This window comes from Larus michahellis, chromosome 1 (genome assembly GCF_964199755.1).
Source record: "Larus michahellis chromosome 1, bLarMic1.1, whole genome shotgun sequence".
Lineage (NCBI taxonomy): Eukaryota > Metazoa > Chordata > Aves > Charadriiformes > Laridae > Larus > Larus michahellis.
Genome location: NC_133896.1, coordinates 138,216,167 through 138,243,158, shown reverse-complemented (window position 1 = coordinate 138,243,158; position 26,992 = coordinate 138,216,167). Strand labels below are relative to the sequence as shown.

At 46.0% G+C, this 26,992-nt stretch overlaps 1 protein-coding gene across 3 annotated transcripts in view; it reads left to right on the top strand.

Moving 5' to 3' along the window:
• Nucleotides 1–26,992, top strand: part of NHS (NHS actin remodeling regulator) — a 266,848-nt gene that overhangs the window by 229,164 nt on the left and 10,692 nt on the right. The window contains exons 2-6 of one of the 3 annotated variants that reach the window (XM_074605627.1): nucleotides 9,293–9,445; nucleotides 11,839–11,972; nucleotides 20,963–21,025; nucleotides 23,269–23,461; nucleotides 26,749–26,880. In XM_074605627.1, the coding sequence (XP_074461728.1) occupies nucleotides 9,293–9,445; nucleotides 11,839–11,972; nucleotides 20,963–21,025; nucleotides 23,269–23,461; nucleotides 26,749–26,880 (675 nt within the window). The remainder of the gene's footprint in view (nucleotides 1–9,292; nucleotides 9,446–11,838; nucleotides 11,973–20,962; nucleotides 21,026–23,268; nucleotides 23,462–26,748; nucleotides 26,881–26,992) is intronic. The other 2 variants (XM_074605639.1, XM_074605650.1) reach the window with 2 other exon arrangements.

Below are 26,992 nucleotides of genomic sequence, written 5' to 3'. Positions count from 1 at the left end.
GACCCGTTGGAGCAACTCGGGCAAGCTTAGTAGTGATTTGGGCTGAGTCAGAACAGGAGAAAAATAGCAGAGCAGTGAGGGAGAATTGCAAAGGATGCCTGAAAGCGCGCTTACAAAGTGTTTTATAGAGACCACACACTACACTGCCGGAGATAAGAGACTTTTTATCTTGCTGCATATCGAGAGTGGGAGTAATGTGAAGGGTCAACATGGGAAGAAACCTGTGTTGACAAGCACCGACAGTGCATCACATTGAAAGAAGTGCTTTCAACTAATTAAGCATGTAGAATTGCAAGGGCTCTCTCGAGACACTGATTTCAGTTACACGCTCTGGGGTGTGTGTACGCAAACACGTGTATGTGTACGCACGTGTGCGATGTCGTATCGTCCCTGCTGTAACAATCCATCCTTACCATTAGGTCCAGCAACCTTAAACTAGTTGGGTTTGGGGTTTGGGGCTTTTCTTTAGCAGTGTTTATGCCTTCACTGTTTTACTGGCTAATTAGCTTTTTGTTTCTTGTGGAGCGTGGTAGCAGACTGAAATGAATATGGACTCATCCTGCAGAATAGTGGACCTAAGGGCAACCTTAAGCTTCCCAGGCAGGACTCACGTGCCATCTGCCTTCTTTACCATTGCCCTGCAGGCAACACCAATGCTGCCTTTTGTATCACTTCCACTCACTTAGCTGGGGCATGAGTCACTTCCCAGCTGGGTTGTGGTCTCTGAAGATGTAGAATTGGATTAAATGTTTAATTTTATGCATACGCAACTGAGAAAAATTTTGTCTAGTCATATGGCTTCAGCTGCCCTGGGAATAAAGCCCGACCTTATTGGTGTTCTTTTTTGCTTCCTAACCTGCTTTCCCTGATGGGCTTCCTGCTGTCTCTGACTGAACAAGGACCGTAGAAACACCATGGCTACACATACATTATTGAACATTTCAGATGTTTATTAATAGATAAGTATGTTGCACTTCCTCCAGTGCTTTCTGTCACCATGCATTAGAAGAGATGTGCACCGGGGGGTGGGGGGGGGAATTCTTTGCCGCAGAGCTGGCTGTGATGGGGCGGACGCCTACACACAATTGCACATATTCGTGGATATGTATAACACATAGACATGTGCACCTAAAATAAAAATGCCATTCACCTCTCATGGGTGAGAAGGGCAACCCCGTTAATGAAACCCTCCAACAGAAACCTGCTCTCTGTGACTGCATTTGCTGCTATTTCGTAACTGAGAGCATGAAGCTATTTCTCTCCCAGCCGTGTAAAACATAGACTGGAGAACAGGAATAAAAGGAGAGGGAGAAATCACTGGCTAGAGAAAATTCCCAGGAATGAAGGCTTGAACATATGAAATACTGTGTATTTCTAAGAGGGTATTGTCTATCCTGCAGTGACAGCTTTGAAATACTTTGAAATACCAAGTCCCATTCTGGCCGCCGTAACTTACTTGACAGAGTTAGGAAAAGCAGTTAAAAATATGTTCAAACACCGCCAGCAGTGACTGAAAGCAGCAAAGCCAAGAACAGGATTAGCATGTGGTACTCTTCACATAAGTGCATATTGCTTAACAGCCTAATCTTCTTACGTGTATAAGAACCACACACTTCCCAGCCCTCTTGAATTATGTCTGTTGTTGTGCCAGTTAACTGAATAGCAGGTAAATGCAAAATTCAAGGATCTGCACGTGGAAATGACATCCAAATCATATGCTTTCCAGTATTTTAATCTTTCCAGATAACTGAATGCCAAATATGGATGGGGTTTTGTCCACTTATCCATTTTTCTCCTGAATAGCTGTTATTTCCATGTGTGGCATAATGGGAGGCAGAAAAATGTCACAGGGATGCACTAAGAAACCGTGGTTGAAAAGTGAGAAGTTTCACTGTATTGGCAAGAAATAAAACAATACAAAGAGCATAAAAGATCATGGTCTTTCTCAACAGTTTCTGCTGCCGGTGAGGTTTCTGCCTTTTTGCTTGAGTTTGAAAAATGTGCTAAATTGTCCCTCCATGAGCGCAGACCAGAGTAATAATTGTGCTCATGTTGTTGCCCGCACGTAGCTAAAGGCTTAACTTGTTTTGTCGTATCTCCCCTCCTGTTTGTCCAGCGAGCAGCCGCAGCCTGTGTAGACACAGTCGCCCTGGCTTTGATTTGCACACGCGAGTGCCAGTGGCAGGGCAGATGTGGTGATCCAGGCTTCAGGTCCAGACCATGTCTCAGGGCCTGTGCTCCTGGAGTTTCTTCCTCACATCCAACTTTCTTGGACTCCAGTTGCACAAGGCACAAAAATCCTCAGAAATTTGGGGTTCTGCCCTGATAATAGCAATAATAAGATATGATGTGCCAGAGCCATTACAAACCACATTTTCTGGTTACTTCCCAGAGAGAAGTAACCAAGGAACAGACCACCTGAAATGGGGTGTCAGTCACCCACGGCCCTGTGACAGTGGGCGCTGCGAGGACTGAAAGGGAAATGTCCACACTGAACAGTCCCCTCACGAATGTCAGAGTGCACCAGGAAAGCAGGAACAAGAGATGTGACCAAGGATGAGGGAATCCCATCCAGATGCTGAACAAATCCCTAATATGCACAGGAGTGGCAAGGAAAAGGCGGCAGGGATTTTGGCATGCAGTTTTCTAGCTCACTGAGAGTTGAGCATCTCTTGCCTTATGTGAGCAGCGTGCTTAGAAAGCTCTGTCAAGGCCTAGGTAGGACCTGCCTCAGCTCTCACATCTCCTGCGGGAGCTGGACCACACACCAGCCTGCGGGAGAAGAGGAGGACAGGTAAGCACAAGCAGGATCCTCAGCAGCCCCCGCGGTGCCAAGGTCCCGGAGCGCCTGTCCTGTTCCCATTATCTGATGTGTGTGTCGTCTACCCCAGCCCCGTCCTGGCAAAAGGGCTTCAGAAGATAAAGTTATCACTGTCGGGTGTTGCTCTGGCACTGACATGGACAGGAATTATTGCTTCCCTTTGGTGGGGAAAGAGCATGGCATCCTTCCCCCTGCCAGGGTGAACCGGTTTCCCAAGGGCGTCAGGGTTTGTCTGAGTTTCTGGCTCCAGTCACTTGAAAATTTTTATCTAGAGGTGTGAAGGAAGTTGTGTGCATGCCCGTGCTTGTAGGCACAGTCACTGAAGTTATGGTGAGGTTACCATTGTTCAGCGGGGTGACAAATGCCAAAGAGCCAGTAGCAAGATCCTTTTCAAGGAGCAGCAGCCCCGCCAACACACTCCCTTTGCGTGGGCATTTTCCAATCCTTAATAAAGATGAGATGGGAAGGTAGCTGATCCAAATAGCTATTTGCGGTTCCAGCTGGTGGGGTTTGCCACAGGTCAAGACTGGGGGAAATGTCTGGGTGCATGCACGGCTGGGAGCAAGCACAGCTATAGAAAGCAGAGCGATTGTCCCTCTTCTGAGGAGCTCCAAGCTCCTGTGTCCCTCTGGGTGAGCCCAGGCACCCAATGTGCCATCACTGTGAAGCAGCAGCCGCAGGGGAGCTGCTTTGAAAGTACTGAGCTTGCTGATGCATTGCACAAAATGTGGGACATGTACAGCGGAGAAGCAACCGTAGATTTTTACCAGCCTTGTAGGCTTAAACCCCCTGGGTGTCACAGTGGAGACACGAGTACTTGGGGAAAGCATACATTCGAGGCATTCAGGGCTATAAATAAAATTCACATCAGACTCAGCACTTGCCTCAATGAAACATTTATGCACTAAAATGCACGATGATGTTGGATGTGTTGCCAGACAGGCTAGTCTTTGAGATAATCTGGTCTTCCTCAGCATTCACTTTCTTGCGACGTTTTGCACATCAACTGAGCAGACGGGAACTCACTGCTGACCCGGGCAGTAGGTGTGGAAGAGTTTGGTCAGGTTGAACTCTGCTGCTGCTGCTGGCATAGACCTATTTATACAAAGCTGAGTGAACATACAGCTTTCTTATGACATTGAATCACACAAGAAAAGTCACCATTTTTACCTGAAATGGCTAGAAAAAATGGCATTTGCTAAAATGACAGGTTACCACCCTAATGCCGGAGAAGAAGAGCTTCCCAAGCAGAGCCTGGCATGGTGCTGCTGGCCATGGCAGCCTTCCAGAGCATCCTGCATCCCCGTGGCACGGAGCCGGGGGGAAGCGGTGCAGTTTCTGTGGGTGCGGAGCCCCCAGCTCCTCTGCCTCCTGCAAAGGGCTCGGGTCATTAGAGCCTCTCATAAGAGTAACTGGGCTCTGGAATAGGCTTAGTCGCTAGTCTGAGCCTTTTTAATTGTGGGGTTTGTCTTTTGGAATCCCGATAGTTTAATATGGATTCAGCAGCCGCCGGTTCGACTTTGCTTGTGCAGGAGTTCACGGCGTGACAGCTCTGGGCTCTGTCCCTTTGCCTGTAGGCACCTTCCTCGCTCGCCGGTCACATCCCCTCCAGGCTGCACACTTTTTCACACCTTGCACCAAATCGTGTTTTCTCTTTGAACCAGGAAACGTAACAAATTATCTTCCCCCCGCCTCCCCCCACCCCCAACACCTAATGGCAAATATAATACAGAAAAAAATCATAGAAAGTTGAGAAACAGAAGGAGCTGGGGAGGGGGGAGGCGAGTGTCTAGAGAAGCAGACGGAGTTGGGGGGAGGGGGGAGGAAGCCCCTGGATCTATCAAATAAATAGAGCAGAAATCTTTCTTGCTTGGCCTTTGTGGTGTTATTATTAGAACAGCCACGCCTGAGTGCGCTAAAGCCGCGCAACCTTCAAGCATCCACATCCAGCTCTGCTATGGCAGGATCCTTTTTCTGCTTTGCTAAAGAAGGGAGGGAGAGTGAATGAGAGGATGAGAAGATGAGAAGGGTCTATAAATGATAAATATGATCAACTTGGATAAAACAGCTATTTGGAAACCTTCAAAAATCTTCTCATGAGAACAGCCATTAGTGTATGTCTGTTTGACTTTGGTTGTCAGGAAACCGGCCAACGTTAATGGATTCACAGAATGTAATGGAGAACCCATTTAAATGGTCTCTTGTCGTTTTGTCATCCCACAAGACAAAAAAACAATTACTTTTACTTGGGAATGAAATGAACACAATAGTTTATATGATTCACTTGTATATTCTAAATTGATCAAAGCACACACTAAAAATATGTTAACAATCTATATCTGATGCCTGAAATGCAGCATTTCCTATATCTGCACAGGCTTTTTTTCTCATTCACTGTGGTGTCCAGCTGTTAATAATTTAAGGACTGTGGCTTTACAGTTTCTGTATTGCTTTATTTATCCTGCGTATTATGATGATGCTGAGGGGCTACAGCCACGCGCAGGCTCGGCATTGTAAAAACACCCTGCAGTGTAAAACACCGAGTGAAAGGAAGGGCTGGCTCAAAGAGATACCTTATCCCCATTTTACAGAATCAAGGCATAGGGAGTCTTAATATTTAACCCAGGCTCTTAGCAGAAGACTGTGGTGAAGCTCTGACAGAACAGGTCTTCTAGTTGTCACTTCAGGGGTCTTTGACTGATAAATTACTCTTCGGGTGGCTTTTTTGGGATTGGCTTTTTTCTTTTAGCGGAGGCAAGAGATCCAACCCTGTGCAGGAAATCAGATGTTCGGTGGTTGTGAAAGCTCACGGTCCACTCCTGCAGTTGCATCCTCTGGCTTCAGCTCCCAGGAATGGTGCCCAGCTCCCAGGCACCCGTGCCCGAAGAGCGGGGGCCAGGCGAGATGCCATTGCAGGAGCACAGGCAGACTACAAAGGACATGGAAGGACAATGTGCAAGGAATGAAGTGGAAGCAGGTCCCTCTTTTGGCAGGCAACCACATCTGGTAATTCCCTTCAAAAACGGTGCGGGCTCACGCATTTACCAGGGAGCTTCTTCCCTCTCTTTCTCCTTTCCGGGAGGTTTTTCCAGAGCTTCGCTGCTCTGAGGTTGGGATGCTGTTCCTCAAGCATCCAGCCTAATTGCATTCATGGCGGGTTTATACTTATTTGTCCTTGGGCCAGCATTGTCCTCTGCCCTACCCAGCGCTTGTCCCTCCCTCTGAGCTTCTCCCCCGCCGCAGGCTGAGAACATTCACCCCCTCGTGGCTTTTCTGCCAGCTCTTTTAGTTTCTATTCTGGACTGCCTAGAAAATCCACTCCAGCTTTTGAGTATTTTAAAGGACTGTTCAGTTCAGTACCTACTGTGCAATGTTTCTGCTTTCTTGGTGCCAGTGGGGCATATTCCCTGACACGGTGAGTCAGAGCTCCTGCAGGGAAAGGTGAGAAGATACGGATGTGCGCTGGCTGGGGCCATGGCACAGGGTACTGTAAGCTTCTCAGTGCCCTTTCATTTGAAGATAAACATTGTATTTGTGCTTTATTTTCCTTCTGGTACAGCACTATGCACAGCTCTGCCAGGTTTGCCAGCTAAGGGCGAGTTGTTGGATGGCGAAGGGGTCATGCTATTTTATCTGTGAACAGCAATGTGTGTACATCAGGTAGCGCGTAGCAGAATTGTATTACCTTGGTTTCATTTTTAAGTCTCATGCAAAGTGTATTAACCCAACTCCTACTCTTCTTATTTGTAAAACACTGCTGCCAAAGCCAGAAGAGCTTTCTACAAGTTAATTTTTGCAGCGAAATCTATTCTAGTCTAATGAAATGTCTGAACATTTCCTAAGTAGGTAAAACTTTACACTCGCTTACTGAGCTCTGTCACAGACAACTACTAGAGCTGCTGTCTAGACAGTTTTTTTCTGGGAGTAGGAAGGAACTGCTTGTGCCTGCCGTTTCATTAGCCTCCAGGGTACAATTTGTGATCGTGAATATCACATATCCTCAGCAATATAAAGAATGGGTGGGGTATTATTACTATCACTTATAAATTTTTGTCCCGATATGAGCTTCCCAAGGAGGCGGTGTGGCTCAGAACAGGATCGGGGCAAGTTGCTTTGTGTCTCAGGACCTTGTCTGTAAAATAGACGTGGTGCTTCCTTACCCTCAAGGGGTAAAAGAAATATAAAAATCAGCTCCTGCTAGTGAGATATTCACCTACTGCAGTGGTGCCAGACAGACAAGCCATCAAAAGCTCCGCTTGCGATTTGGCAACAGTATGTTATTACAATGTCGACAATTTAATTAGTAAATCCTCGTGATGAACAAACACCTACAGGTTGCCATCATTCGTCTTACAGACCCTCCCACTATCAGTCATTTTTTTCTCACTCTGGTGCCGTTCCTCGCACTGACACCGTGGCCACTTGCGTGGAGCAGCACTGCAAACGTGCTCTAAACAGGGTGAAAGCCCACCTGCAAAAATCCACTGAGAAGCAAAGCTCTATCACCATATTATACTACCACTTCCACCATGACACCCACAAAGTTTTTGTGAACCGGGTTTTTTTCTTATCAAGGAAACTGATAAAGGCTGTCAGCATCCCGCATATGGCAGCATGGTTCCTGGGTTTCTCCCCTTGCGTCTGCTCCCTTCTTCTTCTTCACCTGCTGTACTTTCCTGGTTTCTTTCCCTATACAAAACACTGGTATGCCTTCAGCCTGAGTGAATGTTGTTTTGCATTAAAGAAAGCAACAAAACCAGAAAGAGCAAAGTATCTCCACCAGGGAGCAGCTCTCTGACATGTTGCACTGACCCCTCCTCAAAAAAGGGCAATTTCTCCTGCAGGTGGGAGAGTGCAAAAGCATGGAAAGTAGATGGGAGCCCTGAAACATGCCAGTTCCTTGGCTGGAGACAACATACTGGCATGGATGTCCTGCCGCCAACCCCTTTGTCTGGCTTGGCCTCCCCCTTGGTGGTGTCCCACAACGGCGGCGTGTCCCTTCTCCCTCATGTGGGAGTGGAGAGGGCCCTGCTGGGCAAGGGCTGGGGGCTGCCTTTGCCTAGACTGGTAAAAGCAATGTAAGGGGAGGCCCTTGGCCGCAAAATACTCATCATCTCAGTGGGCAAGATGGAGGGTGGAGAAGGGGGCTGGCACACAGGCTGGGTCGCCAACACAGAGTTACAAATCCCTGGATTTGTTCTTCGTGGAAGAGGGCTCTGGCCGTCAGTGTTGTGTGGGGCCGTGTTGAGGTTGAAGCCACCTCTGCATTGCTCATGGCAGCTCCGCCAGGCTCTCCTGCCAGAGAGGGGAGATGGGAGGGAGAACAGGGCTAGTGGGTACTGCCCTGCTCGAGAGAGGTGAAGGCCAAGGAGAGGAGCACGTGGACAGTGGGGGGACCAACCCGAGGCACGCTGGCTGTTTGGCTTCGCACTAGGAAAGGAACCCCAGGAGGCACCTGCACCACCCTTCCTCCTGTGCGTGAGGGAGCCTGCCTGCATCGTCTGTGTTGTCCTGTAAGCAAAACAGCTGAGGCGGCTCCTTGGCGTTACAAGAGGAGCTGACTGTTTCTATCGATGCTTCTAGAAGAACAAGCAAAGCCAATGCTAGAGCTGAGGACGTGCCATGCGCCCTGCTGCATTACGAGGGCTGCTGAGCACAGGTGGGACAAGCCTGCTCCACACGGCCGGCCGGGACAGGGCGCTGGTGTCTCCCATAGCCCTCCTCTCTTGCCTGGGCCCTTAGAAAGCTAGCTGTTGCATATACTGGGGCTGGGCACATCTCCCCTGGCTCCCAGCACTCCTGAGATATTCTCTCAAACCTTTAATGGACTTGGGTCATGTAACTTTCAGAGGCAGACTTCTGGGATTTTTCTGTAGAGGAATTGAAGTTTTCCTGTCCCTCAGAAGTCCCTATCTATTAAGGGGACCTCTTTTGATAGGTGACAGTTAAAGTCGCTCAGCAGGGCAGGCAGTTAATCTCGGCTGTTACGCACCGGAAGGCAAAGAGCTAGCAACCTGTGTCAGAAATTAGTCGCGTGTAACGTGATGTAGTGAAAGAGCATATTGGCAGGAGGATGGGTGAGTGGGAGACCCATTCCTCCCTCTGCTCTTGCTCAAAATGTCGCTGTGGGACAGTTGTGTAGCTTCTTTGCGTTTTCATTTTGTTATCTATAAAAGGATTATCCCTTTAGTCCATATATTTAACACCGATATAGTACCCTTGCACCTACTTGCTTCTATAGAGCCATTTGCAATCTGGCCAAAGGGCATTATCTAAATGTTAAGTGGTATAACGTGGTATGGAAACGCGGAGAAGATAACTGTCACTGTTATTTGGTGGGAGGAGAGGTGCTGTAACATCCCCAGTGCTCCTTCTTGGCACTGCTGTTCCAAGCGAGAGCCTTTGCTTTTCAGCTAGGTTGATGTAAGAGAGGCCAGGAGTCTTACCTTCCACTCTGGTTTTATCCTACAGCTGTCTCCAACCTGGATGCAGAGAGCAAACTGAGTGTCTATTACCGAGCACCTTGGCATCAGCAAAGAAACATCTTCCTCCCCTCCACGAGACCGCCTTGTGTGGAGGAGCTGCACCACCACGCCAAGCAGCACCTGCGAGCCTTGCGCAGAGGTAGGTGCCCACGAACGATCCGGCTCCATCTCCATCTCCACGCACGTGACACCTCACCATGGTCCCCTCCAGGCAGTGGTGGGGTGCTCAGGCACAAGCACAGGGCTGTGGGCACTGATCTCCACAGGGATTTAGGTACTCAGGTGAAGAAATAAAGCTGAAGACGTAATTCTAGCAGTAGAAAAGACTTACGCCCTCCTCAGCTTGTTTATGAATACTAGAGTAGAGCTGAAAAAGGACTTTTTACTCTTCCTTTTTACATACTTTCTTTATGTTTTTCTATCAAAGTGGCTGTGTCTGAATTGTGTGAGCAAATCCGTGCACTGACGCCAAAAGGATGGAGGCACTGAGTGTTTCAGCAAGGCCACCTTGTCCCCCTCCACTAAACAGGTGTTAAACAAGGCCTCAGCTCCAGGACAGATAAGATTTAACTTCCCAAGGGCTGAAACTGGAGCCCAGAGGTACTAAAGAGTCTCCACGGAAACGGAACTGTCAAGCATGATACTGGAGGAGACCTGCAACTTTCAAGGGTGACAGCTGAAAGCCAGGTGATACCCTGGACAGCTTGGAAGGGTCGGGTAGGTGTCCCCTCCCCAGGCCAGGGAACACCTCCTGACGTCACCTAACAAACAAGAGACTTGTAGCCTCAAAACCGGATCACAAGACACAGGGAAGGAGCGGGAGCAATCAAGGTCATAACCAGGCTCCTGGATCCCTGCCATAAAGGGAATTTACTAGGTGCAAACATCTGGAGGGTCCTACAGGGAAGGTAAAAGATGGGGGAAGCTCCATTTTCACTGGGAACCTAACCAAGGGAAAATTCTTACCAGGAAGCAAGTAAAAGTAAGCAAACAAGCCTTTCCTTCTTCTGTGCCATAGCGAAGGAGAAAATCCATGCAGGTCACCCTTAAAATGTTCAGCAGCAGCCTCCTGTGTTGGAAGTGTTTCGCACCAACAGCTATCATTGCCTCGCTCATTTATTATTGTTACCAGGTTATAACAATAATCGATTACTCGGATCTGCAGAGCATCTGTTAGCTGGATAAAACGTTCCAATTAATTACTGCATTTGACTCTCTCTGCAGATTTTAGCTCAGGAACACACTGTGGGTGCAGTGTGTCTTCATAGGACTGCAAAGGGGGATACAGCCAAATTGCAATCAGAGTAGTGCTGGAGTAGAGCAGAAGTTGGCTTTTCTGTTCTCAGACGCTCTGCTTTGCAATTGTCCCAGGACCAGGCTGATCTCTGCCTGCCATCTTGTGGGCAGGAGAAATCCTGACAGCAGTGTGGGAAGGCAGCTGTCAGAAAACGCCTCATCATTTTGAAGTTACAAATCTCAGTTTTGGCAACTTCCCGTCCTCCGCATTTAACGGCAGCTGTGCAGGTTCAGCCGGCAGCTTGGCATGTGCTGCTTTATTTTATTTTGCAAATATCTGTGTATATTGGAGTGAAATTATAATAGGAAATTTACTCTAAACATGTTTATTGCGTCTGACCTATTTCTTCTATCAGAATTTCATTATCTCTTTATCTATTTAACCAGGAGTAATTAAAACCAAAAGACAGATCAAAAAAACAGCTATGCTAGCAGCAAACATTGTTGGCTGGACTGTAGCTATGTGCATGGTGAATCCATCATCCCCTTCCAGCAGGACTCCGTGCAAACAGTAGTTATCTGACCGTCACCTAAAATCAGAGATGGGAAGTCCATCAGAGTTCTCCCATTCACTTGGAAGTTTTCAGAGACTTGGGACCGATGCTGGAAGAGGACTGAATATTGTGAGCCCATGGGGAAGGAAGACTCTTCTGGGCCTGGGATGGAGAGATCTTCATTTCTCCAGGCTGATCTCCTCCATGCCGGGACACAGAGCTGCCGCTGCAACAACCTTCATGATGTCAAGCCAATGCTCAGGATACGGTGCTGCCGTGCATCCAGGGAAGGAAATCCTACCTGGGCCTGTGTTTCCTTCTTTCCCCTCAGAGGGGTATATTTTATATGGGTAGAGTACAGGCATTACTGCATCTCAACATTTCAAGGCAACAGGAGCTGCAGGTTCCCATTGGGAATCAGGCCTCAGGTCGCAAGCGCCTAGAAGGTAGCTCATTTGTCACTTGGGATAAATAGTATAAATCCCATCTGGGGAGAATTCAGCTTCAGTGCACGCGCTGGGGTGTGTTGTACGAGCATTGCTCTTGCAGGGGCTTGAATGTCCAGTAAGTGCTTCTCCCCTTCAGTTGCAATAGGGATCGTAGGTACCGGTCAGTGGGGAAGAGGAGGACCTTCATGTCTGGAGTCCACATCCTGTGCGTGTCTCTGTTGTGCTGTTAGTAGAGATGCTTATATGTTTTTAACAGCCTAAAAGACCCATGTCTTCTTTCTCCTCCAAAACAGAACATCGAAGCCGAGGTGATAACAGAGAGCAAAAAGTCCAAGGCCCCATCGCTGTGGTGGCTCCCCCCTTTCCTCCCTTCCCTGCAATCTGCAGTCAAAAGAGGCAAGCGATAAAGGACCGGCACTTGCTACCAGTAAGTCTTTCACTACAGCTATCACGCACGAACACGATATTAGCATTGTGGGACCGGCGTGTGACAATGCTTCACAAGTGCCCCCCTACCCCTCCCCCCCTCCCCAAGCCTGCGCAGGTACGATACAGCTGACCTTAAAGACTGATCAGCAGCACAACTCAGGTCGCAGCTTCCATCAGCCAGCCCCAGGGTGGATATCTCCATTTAGAAACCTCTTATTTTTAACCGCTGGCAAGCACATATACGTACTCGTTCGCACACTCCTCCACAGCCTTTCACATTGTCCGCTCCTGCTTTAGGCAGCACTTCCACGACCCTCCTGTATTTTCAGTAAGTGCTGTAATTTCAGCCCTGGCATTAGCATTGCCAGGAGCCAAGAACTCAAGGGCTTTGAGTGCTGGATGGAGGCTCACGTGGGTGCAGATAGGCTCAGCAGCACTTCTCCAGCTATAAGGAACTACAGTTTCCACGTATGTATGGGCAGTGGTCCTGTTCTGCTGTGTCCACCTCCATGCAGTTTTTTTCAGATGCTGCACTTCTCCCACGTGTCCTTGCAGCCAGCCACGCGGGAACTCCAGCTGAAGATCTGGTCCTGTATGTCTGTGCTGACTTGCCCCTTCTGCACTGATTTGAAATCAAATTGGTGTTGACAATATGGTATTTATCATTGTTAAAGGAAATGCTCCAGATACAGAAATTTGTCTCTGATTGTGTCCCTAATTCCCACGAGTTTCAGCAGGATTTTGGTATCTCTGTTGCTCTGGGTCTTTGAACCATGAAAGTTCCAATAGTAACTAAATTCTGCCCTGCGCCAAGAGCCTTTGCATTCTTCAAACCAGTTTAAACTCCACAGATCAGACCTGGCTTCGATTCGTAAGTGATGCATGTGCCTAATGCCAGCCCTCAGTGCAGGGATAGATCTGTCCTGCATCTGCAGGTACAGGGACATTGGCATCTACAGAGATCCTACACCTGTGAGCACATTATAAGCGTGTAGCCACTGAATTGTCACCTGCTTAGCTTAAGAATCCAGGTATATTCATCTTAATCTATTATGTTACCATACAGAAATACTGTAATGGTAAAGGAGTCATAGTGTTAAACCTGTTCAGGTCACCTGTCCAGGGACCGAAACTTCAGCTAGCCAGTCCACAGAGAGAGTTTTGTTTCTCGTCTGAAAGCATAAAATGCATGACGAGGTTTCGATTACTTTGACTATTCTGGCTTTTTTGGCTGCTTATCCAGATAACTTCGAGGAAAGCATCACCGTCACTGCAGGCTTTGAACTGGTTAAATTTGCAGGCCTTGTGATTCAACTGAAAGAAGAGATCCTGATTTTAAGGGAGAGCACAGAAAAGAGTTGGAAGACAGAAAGGAGAAACAGGCTTACCTCTTACTTCTTTGTAAGTCATCATCAAAGCTAGTGCTGTGTAGGGTCACTGAAAGGTAGAGGAGAGGTCACCCTCCCCATTATAGATCAGAACTAGTTACAGATAGTAGTTTGGATTGTATCCTGAACATGAAGCTCTCTTAGTTAGTATCAAATGGGGACCAAGGCCTGTCTTTTGAAGTTGCATACTCAGGCAAAAGGCCTGAATCTTTGCTGTGTTTGGAAAACGACCAGTGCGTTTTAGACATTACTTCCATCTGCGGAACACAAAACAGTGAGCAACCCTCTGAGTCCTGTATTAGTTGGCAGAATTAAGTCGTGCTGAATGCAGATGTCTTGGCTTTATCAGCAAGTCCACCTTTTTCTTTTCAAGAAGGAAAATACTAAGCTTTGTGCCCACCCATATTGGGTCTTTTTTTGGAAGCCGACCAGGTTCAGTGTTCCCCCGAGGAGGAGCAAACAAGAGCTGCTTGGAGGTTGTCGTCCTATCGATTTCAAGGCATCTGGCAATGTTCTGCTTTGGTAATTGCAAATATGCCAAGGCCAGAGTACTTCAAAGTGCCTTGACCCACTTCTGAGAGAACTCCTTGTTCTTGGGGCAACTGCAAAAAGAGAGGACAAGGCAAGATGAAGCTGCAGTTGAATGCTCTGTCTGGCAAAAGGTTAATCAGAGATTTTTACAAGACACTACAACAATGAATAACTAATTGATATTGTGTCAGCCTCCACAACTTTAATGATATCATTACAAGAGAAAGCCGAGAGTGCTGTTATTGGCTCGCTTGCCCTTTTTGGCATAAGCTTTTTGACATCTGCAAATGCGTATCTGCGTCAGGGGCTGTCGGTAATGTTTGGTATCTGATTCCAGGTGATTGCAGCATCTATTTGTCAATGAACTAAAGATATTAAATCCTGCAAGAATTTTTACTCAAGACATAGCAGTCTGTTGTGTATTCCACCTTTCTGATGCACTGGAAAGGTGCTAGTGAAAGCAATACTAAGTAACAATAAAAGCTCCTTTCTGTGTTTCTTATGAAATAGTAAAGGGATTGTTTCTTATAAATTAGGTAAGGGATCAATGAGAAGCTGGAAATTTTTTTAAAGTTACAGGATCTGACTTTTCCAAACTGACCATCAAAGTTAAATACGCGCATTAAGGCACTGAAATAAGTGGCTTGATTTTGAGAAATGTTCAAATTACCACTGTGAGCCCTGTGAGAACTCTACCTACTGAAAGCTACGGCAAAACAGGTCACCTCTGTCTGAGACCAGCCAAAGATTCCACATTGGTCCATTTTGGCTGCCGGTTTTATTGCTACTGGGTGGCTATGAGCGTTTCCAAAGATCTCGCATACTGTATAGTAAAGCTGGAGAAAATCAGCCACAACAGATGAAGATTCACTTTTAAGCATGACTATTTTTACAGGCAGGGAGATGCCAAAGTCCCACAAATTCCAAGAAAGACCAAACAAATTCAAGTCCAAAGCAGCTAATGCCAGTGTCAATGGGTCTGGAGGGCCATTTTGGACTGTTCCATCACGAGATCATTTTTTCATGGAGAAGAAGCAGAGAACTAGAAATGACTGTGTATCATAGGATCTCTTGTGTCCCAGGCAAGACAAGTTTGGAGTTAGCTTTATAGTCTACTCTTGTTACAGGAACTGCCCTGATTTATCTGATGAAAGGTTCACTTAGCCCAGAGGCCAGAAGGGGATCCTTCAGGAAAGAGTATAAGAACAGGGCATGATTTATGCCAGTTAGTACCCCATGATTTATCCTTCCAGTTTCATACAGAAATTGGTTACAGAGGTCCTGAGACAGAGAACAAATACAGAGTAATAGCCACCAAGGAACCTGTTTGTGTTGATTTTGAGACTTGTTTAATCCATTTTTTTAGCAAATTTACACCTTTGGCTTCAACAGCATCCCGTGACAATGACTTTAACAATCTGCATGAAAACATATCTTTTATTTGTTTCATACCTGATGCCTCATAATTTCATCATACCCCTTCTAGGTGAGAAACAGTGAGCACTGCTTCCTCATTCCCTTTCTCCATGCCCCTCCTGGTTTTGCAGACATGATTTTACTTTCCTATCCATCCCAGTCATTCATTTTTAAAGCTGAAAATCTCGAGCTTTCTCTTTCTACACAGAACTACTATACAACCAAACATATTTATAAGTATCATTCATTTAGGCTTTTTTGCCAATGAAGAAAAAATTAAAAAAAAACAAAACAAAACAACCAAAAATAATCTGAGGAGAGTACAAGGAAGGTATGGACTTGGGAAAACGAGGGAAATATTCTTTACATACGTTCCCATGACAACCCTGCCTGTAGCACTGCTGAGGCCAGTCACCGAGTGTGAAGATGCTGTGTCATTCCAACCGCATTTCAGCATTCTCTTTCATTTTCTCTGCATTTTTTCTGTCTCTGATTTCCCCACGTCCGTCCAGCCAGGATCTGAAATCTCACTGCTCAAATTCAGGGTGTCACGGGGCGATACTTTCTCAAACCCTTCCTGCTGCAGCTGTTACAATAAAACAAGGGAGGTGGGGCAAGGAACTAATAATATTTGGAAATTCACACAATTGCACAAAGTTCAGTGTCTGTTCATAATTATACTCTGAGCAGAAATCTAAGGGACAAGAAGCAGGGACAAATGTAAGGGTCAAGAAGCAGGAGGTTGTTTTCCAGCCAGGCTTTGCCTCTCCCTGAGACCTCGGCTAGAGCGAATGTGAAGAGAAAATAATGCATCAGGCAATTTATTCCATCTCCTTGCCATTTCAAAAATATTCCCTATGGTCTGCCTTAGCGTGCTTTGTACGGCAAAGGGAAACACAGCTGACTGTAACTTTCAGACAGTTTTATGCTGAAGCCATACAAAGCCCCTCAGTAAAAAATAACTGAGTTTAGTGCCAGGCACGAGTTGGGCTGTGCGCTTTCTGTGTGCAAACCCTGCCTGCAGCTGTAAGAAATAAAACCTACGTGGCATTATTCATCGGAATGAACTTGTATAGCACTATTTGTGCAATGAGCCTAATACCTACTACCCTGTATCGTGGGATTATTATTCTGTACCTTTGTCTGCTGGAATGCCATGTGTGGTATGACTTCTGTCAGGAAACACGTCTTATTTTTGTCTTTATCTTGTCAAAACATTGGAGCAGTGCATTAATCATTAAAGGATTGTCAGTACTTTAACAGATCACATTTGTGATGCTCCAAAAGAAAAGAAAACACCCACAAGCAGATAAAACAAAAACTTGAGGAGAATGAAACATACGGAAATACAAACGTTGGGAGCAGGCAGGTGAGCAGGGCTGTGTTTTGCAGCAGAAATAGCACAGCCAGAAGTACTCCTGTTGTTTTCTCCTCAGCATCAGTTGACTGTGTAAGAAAGCTGCTGTACAGATATAGATTATAATTTCTAATTAAGTAGTCAACCGTGCTCTGAAAACACTGGAAAGCTGCTAACCTTTTATTAGTATTTCTTCTCCTTTTACCAGACCTTTAATTTTTCCAACATGTAAATCAATACCATTTTCCTTCACTCCTGCGAGTTAATGAAGCAGCAGGAAATGGGAACAGGGAGGTTTCACCCAGGGCCACGGAAAGGATTCAATACTTGACTCACATGAATGTGGGATTAAATGCTAGTTCACACTTATTCTACATGTTAACCTTTTCAGTATGTGAATGATTGCTTTCAAACACGAAGTCAGGATGTATTGTTAATAACTACATGTTATTTCTGTGCTCACGTAGGGTGAAAGCATCCTGCATATGTATTTTCTGTTCGCTGCTGGAAATGGATCATATCTGAAGCTTGTGGACGCTGAAGCTAGATGCTGATGCTCTGCGTGGGTTGATATCACCCCTTTTATTCATAAGGTTATCCTGGGAAGGAAATTTCACCCAGCTGGTGCTATAGAAGCCTGAAGTCAGAAATAATATCGATCCCTTATGCTTTTTGTCAGCTGCAGTTCGTTCTTTATTCTTGGGTTTATGTTTCTCCCCTCACCATTGCACTGTGTTCAATATGCCCTGTGCACTAACTTTGAAATCCCAGTATCTCCAGTAATGCTATCACTATAGGTAAGGCAAGCTAGATACATGATTTAATGCAAATTAAACAAGTGCTTCTTGCACTAGTCTTACATCATGAAGATCGTGAACAACAGTGGTATCTCAAAGCAACGGGGGCTGGAAAACAGAAGAGGGACTTAAGTGCCATTTTTGTCCTGTTATCAGCCCATTCATTTCCTCCTCTGATCCCAGCTCTGGGATAAGAAATGATCCATAAATTGCCAGGATGGCAAGGTTGTCGACTGCTAAATTGCTTCTTTGTCCCTGCGCTGATGGTGTTGAAGATTTTCATTCACTGAGGGGGTGAATCATGCGTCCTGACTTAGGTACCTGCAAGTAACACCAGGCTCTTCCGAAAATCAGTGGGGAGAGTGTTCAGGGGTGCTTCATCTCACCCCGAGTTAGGTGCTGAAGGAAGATGAGGTGAATTGCCCTGCGGCAATGCCGCTTTCTCTTTCTCTGCAGGGTAAGCCTTGTTGACTCGTTCAGACGTGGACCTCCGACTTTTTTGCGATAGTGCACAGAAACCAGAGACTTCCCCATCGAAGAGACACAGAGCACTGAGAAATCAGATACGTTCATATGCAACCCAGATTTTTACTGCAAAGCAGTTTCACGAGCTCAATGGCACCTCTGCAACTGAAGTTGATGGGATAGCTCAGAAAATAAAGATGCTCGCATTTGTCAGTGACTGCAGAATAAATCCCTAGTCAAGCAATTACGCACTGGTTTGGTTTCAAAGCAATCTTAGCCCATTAAAGAAAAATGCCTATTTAAAGTATTCTGGCTTTGTATTTAACAGATTGATTATCACCGTTGCTGCTTGCCAAGCACACCCACACAAAGGAAATTCACTTTGAAAACTGCCTAACTGCAGATTTGCCCATCAGACCAGAACAGCCTTGGGTATATCATAATAATTTCTTGCTTAATTACGTGTTTACTCAGGACATTTAGAGATATTCTGGTCTTCTGAGTGAATGAGAACATTTGAAGAGCAGCAGCTCGCTCTCTCCCCCAGCATGGAGGTGTCGAAATGCTGAGGCTGCTGCTATATCCCAGCATGACCCAGCTGCCCAGTGGTGGGCACCATGCGGGAAGAGGGAGTAGGTGACCTTGGGACCCCTTGGCAAGGTAGAGGTGGCACCAGCTTTCTCAGGAGCACCCCTGTGACAGCAAGAGCTGAAATTTTGCTGGTCGCCTCCATTTTTGTCCTACCTCTTCACAATAGGAACCTACCTAGGAAGTTTGTCCTGCCATGCTTAAGGAGTGATCTGAGACTTTGGCACATCAAATGATGGCTGTGGGTACGTGTAATTAGACGGGTATTTTCTCGGAAGCATCAGGCAGAGTGTCATGCAGGGGAAGCAGGAAAGCCCTGTACCAACAGGACAGGCAGATGGGTAGCCAGGCCTTGCTTGAGGCCATAGTCAAGGTCCTGCTGTTTTTCCCTAGTAGGTTTGCCCCTGAGTGGCTTGTGCACGTTGCTGTGCTCAGGGCTTGGGGTTGGAGGTCCCACCCATCCTCTTCTCCTTGTGCACTGACTAGGACCATCATAGGCCTTTGTGGAACATTGCAAAGAGTTTCATATCCTGAACTCTTGTCACCTCGGCAGCATTCGTCTCCCCCTGTCTCAACCCTCCCCAGAGATCCTTCAACACCTTCCATGGGGAAGTTGAATTTCAGTTCAAATCCTGATCCTGTTAACTGCAGTCAGCCTGCTCAGAGCAGGTGACTGGAAACTCAGCTGGGGGACCAAGGGTGAAATCATCCTTGGGTACCTGAAGAGTTGACTGAACTGGTTCATGTGTTTAGTATCTCCATAGCCTTTGTTGCATGAACAGAGGTGTCTCTCCTGTGATAAGGACTTTTCACAGCTTGGGACAACTGGTTTTGCACTGACCTGGGTAGAAACTAACCTGCTGCAAACATTAACTGGGAACAGTCCTCTTTTGATCCCTCCTCTCTGCTCTTCCATAAGGCTTATTGGCAGCTCATTTGGAGGCTTCCCATGGTTTTAGTCCTGCACATGGGACCAGGGCAAAGCCTATCTACGAAGAGAGTAGGACGAGACAGAGAATTAGGCCTTTTGAGACTCACGGAATCACGGAATCTTCAGAGTTCTTCTTCTAGTCCAACTCCCCTGCTAGAGCAGGATTACCTAAAGCACATCCCTCAGGGATGCATCCAGGCGGGTCTTGAAAATCTCCAGAGAAGGGGACTCCACAACCTCCCTGGGCAGCCTGTTCCACTGCTCTGTCACCCTCACCGTAAAGAAGTTTTTCTGTGTATTTGAACGGAACTTCCTATGTTCTAGCTTGTGCCCATTGCCCCTTGTCCTGTCACTGGGAACCATGGAAAAGAGTCTGGCTCCGTCCTCCTTAAACCCACCCTTTAGATACTTGTAAACATTAATCAGGTCCCCCCTCAACCTTCTCTTCTCCAGGCTAAAGAGTCCCAGTTCTTTCAGCCTTTCCTCATAAGGGAGGTGCTCCAGTCCCATAATCACCACAGCTTCTTTTTTTGAGAGGAGACCATATAATGCAAAGTCTTTCAAACTGAGGTTTGTGGTTCATCCATCACAGCGGTGTTGAAAGTGATTGGGAGGAAAAACGTTCATAGGATTATTTGGCAGGTCTGCTGACTAATGCAGGGGAGGTAATAACCCCCACCGAGAAACATGTGCTAGAGCTTTCCGGTGTGATCAACAGGCTTGCTTTCTTTATCTCCTGTTTTGTTTTATTTTCTATTTCCAAAGAAGTCATCCTTCACTCCTTGGTTTTTAAAACAGGACAGTGCAACAAACCAAGCAGTTTCTGTCAGAAGAGGATTTCGGAGGTGCAGGGATTCAGCAAGACCCAGGACACTGTGGGCATCGCTGTTTGTCCTTTCAAGCCTTATAAAAAGTGACAAAAAGCCAATTAGCCATTGTCACCCTGACACAATGATTGCAACCTTAGAGATGTAATGATAACATCAGAAAACCTTAGCAATCAATGTATTTGATGAATCACCCTCAGGACCAGCATTATTTATATCTATTGTTTAAGTACCTTGTGCGAAAAAAATTCCCTTACGTTATGAAATAGATCATTTATAATGTAATTGGATACGTACCTCGCGCTGCTTCAGCTCCAGGCTGTACACAGTTTGAGTTACCAAATCAATACATGACATTCTTGGGACAATTTAAGCATGTCTGTACAAGGAGGTTGAACCAATTTCACTGCAGTTTTGTCTAATCCAAGCAAGCAAAATCAGCACAGACTTCACAGGGGTCCAAACTACTCTGTGGGCACAGTTCCTTGAGCTGCATTGTGAAAAGAAGTATTCTCTTCTGGGGAATAAACCCATCAGTTGGAAGTAGGATGGAAATCTCAGCTTGTTTTGCCTCTGATGCTAATTTATCCGGACAAAAATGATGTGCTTTTACCAGAAACGTTTTGTGTATGGTTTTAATTTTAATTTTTTTTTTTTTTTTTTTTTTTTTTACATTTCACATTTATAGTTTAACAGCACCCGTTCGCCCTCCCCAATTGAGTGTTGCCACATGACCCCCTGGAGTAGAAAGGTACTGGAAAAACAAGCAATCCTCAACTAACAGCCCTGTCCCACTCTTCTCCCCTCCAGATCCTAACCCTTCCTCTTGCTTGCTTTTCACTTGCTAACTTTACTGCGCTTTTCTGTTTTTCTCATGTCAGTAAGACACAATAATGACTTTTTGCCCCCCCTTCTTTCATTCTTCACCTTGGATGGGTTTCAGGAGCTCGTGGCCACGAGGCCGCCTGCTCTTACCCTTTAAAAGGCCTGAACCAGGACAGACTCAATAGCGTTAGCGATTGCGTTTCATTCTCTTGCAATGTTTTTGCCAAACTGCCCCTTTTTCTTCTTTTTTTTTCCCTGAACGGTAAGAAATTGTTTGGGCAGTGCCAGCACGACAGCGGGTATTTATTCTCTGGCCGTTTGGTGATGCCGCTGTTTGGAGAGGAGGAGCTCTGGCAGCCAGGGTCACTTTGCCCGCTTTGTCCAGCGCTTCATTGTCATCCAGGGGAGGAATCGGCAACAAATGCAGCCTCCGTGTGTGTGTGTGCGTGTGTGTCCATGTGGGTGTGCAGGGGTGGTTGTTGGGGGGTTTTTTGTGTGCATGCATCAAACTTTTTTTGGGGGGGGGTGTGCGGGGGGGGAGTTACCTAGGAAACAAAGTCTTTTGTGCTTGAAGTTTATATGAGCTGTTCACGTCTGCCGGGGATCGGCACAAAAGCTGCAGGCAGAAAGAAGGCTGTGATGTTTGACTGAAATCCTGCGGTGGGAAAAGGGGGTTTTCTGCGGGCGGGAGGAGGAGGAGGAGGAAGCGTGCGTTGTCTCGGGTCTGGGGGTGCTGCGGGAGGCGACGCCGGCGAGGTAAGTAAGTGCCCTCCAACAGTTTAAATAGTAGCTGCCGAGTTAAGATCTTAAATGCTTTGGGGGCCGGGGCGTAAATGCTGTTTGGCCAGCCTGAGATGGTTAATTCCCCCGGGATTTGTGAGGAGCCTGGGCGGAGGAATGGCAGAAGTACAATGGCAGCCCGGGCGTGATCCTGCGGCGTTCAACACCCGCCTGCTCAACGCCCTGCCAAGGAGCTGGGGAGCAATATTTTGTCTTCGCCGTGTTTACTACCGAAACTAAAACCGGCAAATGAAGTGTAAACAGCAGGCATGAGGGGGTAGGCTGGTAGTTAAGCAGCTGGGAATTCAGGACTGAAGAGAAAGACGCCTGAAAGGGATTGCACTTCATTTTTAAAAAACGAGAGGCAGACGGACGTCCTGGGCTGGTCGGAGAGTTGTCACGGCTTATAGAGGAACGTATTAATGGAAAAAGGGAGGGAAATTAGGCAGAAAAAGGTAAGTGTTTCTCTCCTCTGTCCCCTTCCAAACAAAACAAAAACTTTTTTTTTTTTGCAAACAAAGAGACCCCCAAACCCAAATTGGTAGCCAGCACGACATGAACACGCACTTAATTTATTTCTCTTTTACTAGATGAAATTACAGCAGCTTTGCAAGGCAGGGGGTTGTCGGTGAATTTGTTATTTCTTGCAAGAGACAACAAACCATCTGTGTTTCTTCCACGCAGTTTACTTTTCTCTCTGTTGCTTTATCTTCCGTGTCTAGCACTTCTCGTAGCATGCTGTAAAAATGTGCATGGTTTCTAAATAACTCTTTGAATTTCTTCTGGTGGTGGCTACTCTTCTCTTTGGCCACTGTCCCCCTGCCCCGGCACTGTTAACACCCGCCGCTTCCCACCGCGTAGCCGCTGGGTGGCTCTAACTTTGCTCTGCTCACGGTCTGAGTTTGTAAAAATGAAATGCAAATGGTTCTCTGAAGTACGGAGGGGTCGTCTTTAAAACTGTGGGCCTTCTGATGCTCGTCCTCAAATGAATGGTTATATGGGGCCAGTCCTCGCTTAGCAATCAGCGGACTCGGGTGTTCAAAAGGTTGCGGATGCAAATGAGGGCCTACATGTCTAATGCTGATGGTAATTGAGGGCACGCTCGCAACGGCTACCCATGGATGCAGGACGTGCCCCTTCTGATGGAGGAGATGTCCTGTAAATGTCACTGTGAATACGCTGACTTGTTTCCGGTATGTTGGGGTATTTTTCTCCTGTGTGCAGGATGTTATTTTTCCACTGGAGAATAGCTCGTGCCGTGTGACTTAGCTAGAACGGTTCCTCTTTGCATCCCTGTAATTGATTTCTGATCTGTGTGTCTGCTTTGTTTCAAAATTACCCTTGTGAGCCTGAGTGGGAGACACTGATTTTGTATGTATTCATTTGCAGTCCCATCCACCAGAGGACGAAGATACAGATGTCATGTTAGGGCAGAGGCCGAAAAATCCAATACATAATATCCCTTCTACACTGGATAAACAAACCAATTGGAGTAAAGCACTACCTCTCCCAACTCCAGAGGAGAAAATGAAACAAGATGCCCAAGTGATTTCTTCTTGCATTATCCCCATCAATGTCACTGGTACAAATCTCTTCTATTTCTTTTTGTATTTATTGCATGGTTCAAGGGAGGTCAAGTACTTATTTTGTTTAATTTATTTGAAGTCACAGGATTGTGCAGTCTGGGGTCAAAGACCCTAGCTTGAGGATGTAGTTTCTGGAGGACAGTGGGCTAAATTCATCCCTCATGCGTGACCGCTGAAGTCACTGAAGCCGCATCTAGGATTAATTTGGCCCATATTTTCGGAGTCATGTTATACAGTATAACATAACACTGGTTCCCTGTGTAAACAATGTACTTTTGTTGTGTATATAACCTACAGTCTGTATTTACAAAGACCTCAAATAACTTTTTGAATGTAGCTGACTGAAATAATGCAGAAAGCCACCAAAATTAATCATATGATTATCATGTGTAGCAGGAGAAGAGAAACTAGAGAATGTAGGCTACTATTTGCAGTGCTTTAAACATGCGAGGCATGACTGTGTAGCATGCAAACCATCGCTCTGACATCTCTTTACATGCAGCTATGCTGAAGGTATAGTAACAGCGTTTTATTTTATTTCTATAACATTTGGATACATTTGACTAGATTTATTTGAAGGAGAGTTTGTTTATAGAAGCAACAGGTATTTCACTTATTAAATGTGATAGACGACTTATTTCCAGAATCAAAAATCAGGCTGTTTTTCTCTTTTTCTCTTTCTCTCCTTCCAGAGGGCTATGGTAAACATAAAGTTGATCTGAGTTTTCCTCAATAATATTTCGCACTGAGTTTTGATTAATGTAAGAGCATAAAGTGGGCTGATTTCCACGGTTATAGAATTGAATATAAACAATCAGGAAAAAAGCAGGGAGCTTTCAGTTAGCCTTCATTCCCCAGAGAAAATATTTGTATTTAATTCTATTTTCCTAGTAACTGGGGGGGTCGGGGGAGGAGGTCAGAGCACTTCACATCCCATTGCTCTTTCCCGTCTCTATCAGCGGTGCCCAGCCTTCCTGTGAGACAGGCTGCGGGTTTCACCGTGGTGCTGGGGAGGGCTGCGTGCCCACAGTCCAGCTTCAGCCCCCAACCAAGGGGCTCTGGGCTTTTTGGGTGTGCAGCACGTCTGTCCTACAGTGTCACGGTGACAAGTCCCCATCAGCTCCACCATCAGCTGCATGAATCCTCCTGGTGACAGCAACACGGTCCCAGTTGTCCTCCTCCCCAGCAGCGGAGGTGACACTGCACCGTGCCACCAGCTCTTGCCCGCCCGGGGAGGTGGCAGGCAGGAGCGGGTGTCCTCACCACTGAGACAGTGCTTCTGGCCAGCCAGGGCCCCACGGGAGGGAGCTGCCTGCATAGACCCTGCTGGGCTGGAGGTTGGGAGCATCTGGTCGAGGTCGCAGGTTGGGCACTGCTGATAGGAATCCCCCTGGAAAGTCACGGATAGTGTGGCACATCTCCATGAGGCAGAGCTGGTGTTAAAATGATGCTCTTTCTAGATTCAATATAGGGCCCTAGCTGTTGGTGTAGGCTTTCTAACATGGCTAATGTCACCTAATGCAGTTCAGAGGAGAGTTAGGTCTGGGACCAATGTTAACTTTTCCAGTAATAGCCATTTTTGCCTAGACTCCACCTGCCATACATTGGAACCAAATTTCCACTGATCAGTTTTACAGATCAAGAATGGTATGTAATCTTCTGGATGTTTATGTGTATCATTCTCATTAGCACTAATGGGAATAATTTGTATGCGTCACGGGGAGGATATGCCCTCTTCCACTTTCCTCTCGGAGATGACCCCCGTGCATCTGGCGCACAGAGCATGTTTGGCTAACTCACAGTTGCTGGAAAACCAGCAATGATGCTGATGATTGATTTTTTTTGTTTCAAAGAGTTTGCTTTCGGTTCTCTGTTTTTGTTTTTTAAGCTTCTCCCAACCCTGAGAAATGTTCACTTTTTTGAAAATGACTGTTGTTGGAGTTTACGGCACTTTCGTTCCATATTAAAGAAAGTTCTTCCTCTGCTTATTCCAGGGGCATTGGTGGTTACAGGACATCTGTCTGAAGCCTCTATTTCACTGTAGTAGATTTCAAGAAGAACTTTTACAAGAAAGTTACTTTTTAATGTTTTACATTGTTATGTAGTGTAATATGTACGTGTATGTCTGTGTATAATTATGTTTTCTATAATTATACGCTATTAAAATAGAGCTTCTTATCAGGATTTTTTTTTTGTTTTCCTTTTGTTTGGTTAAGTTTGTTTGTTTTTCTTAAGATTACAAACCACTGTACCAGCAATCCTTATGTTAGTGTTTTTATGGACCTGGCACATTTTTTCCAACCTGTCCCACGTCAATTTTAGAGAGCATGGGTATACAGTTGTGCAAAAAGCCAGTGCAGATGGGCACTGGTCCTCTGGTGGGCCTCGTTTTAAATTTATTTTGACAACAAAGTGTAAAAAACAAAGTGAAAGACAATTTCCTGTGCTAATGCTCTGGAAACATAAAGAAAATGAGGAATTCCGGCTTATTCTGTTTGACCGCGGTCGTAAGTAAGTGTGCCCATGAACTTGGGCTCCTAAATCCAAACCGAGGATCTTGATGCACTGCAAGACCCGATTCCCAGAGCGGGCTCCCATGCATCCTGCCATGTGCTGAGCACTTGGGAAAATCAGGCCACTTACTGATGCATGCAAATACAGAGCAGCTGCCCGTTTATGTCACCCTTGGCCACGTGTGATCATCATCGAGAATGCTCTCTAAACTTGCATGGGGACTTGGCCCCATTTTAGCTGTCTCCTTCCTTTTGAAATGTTAGCCCCCTTGGCATATTGGTCTCCTAAGAAGCACCCAACTACTGCAATATGGTGTTATAACCTTAAATTGTTTTTTTACGCTTAGTTGCTTAAAATAAGTCAGGCTATAGCTGAACAGATTACTCTTTGCAGACAAGTTACTGTCATCGTCGCTATGACAGATGGGTAAATAGCTGTAAGAAAGATGCCCTGTTACCAAGAGCTCTCAACTCTATTTTTCTTCATGATTTTCTTTTCTTTTTTTTCTTTTCTTGTTTTTTTTTTTTTGGTTTTTTTTTGTTTTTTTTTACTCCTTCTGTTATTTTTGGCAGACCAGGCTGCTGAGGGGGAGCTGGAATTAGATGTAAAACTGTGATATACTGTGATATAATTTACATAAGAGCTACATAAGGGCTCCCTTATGTTTATCCACAGGCTTAATCCAAGCTCACATACCTCCACTGTGTTCCAGCCATGAAAACTTGTTTACTATTTCTAAAGGCTAATGAGACCTATTTATGGGTTGCAGGAGTTGGTTTTGACAGAGAGGCTAGTATACGCTGCTCTCTTGTTCATTCACAATCTGTACTACAGCGGAGACGAAAGTTGAGGAGGAGGAAAACCATCTCTGGCATCCCCAGAAGAGTGCAACAAGAAATAGGTGTAGTATAAATACAAATCTTCCGTAGATAGCTTTCTAACCAACTTAAATTGCAGAGATACGAGCTGGTAGCCAGCCTTCCAAAGAAACAAAACCTTGAAAGCGCAAATGC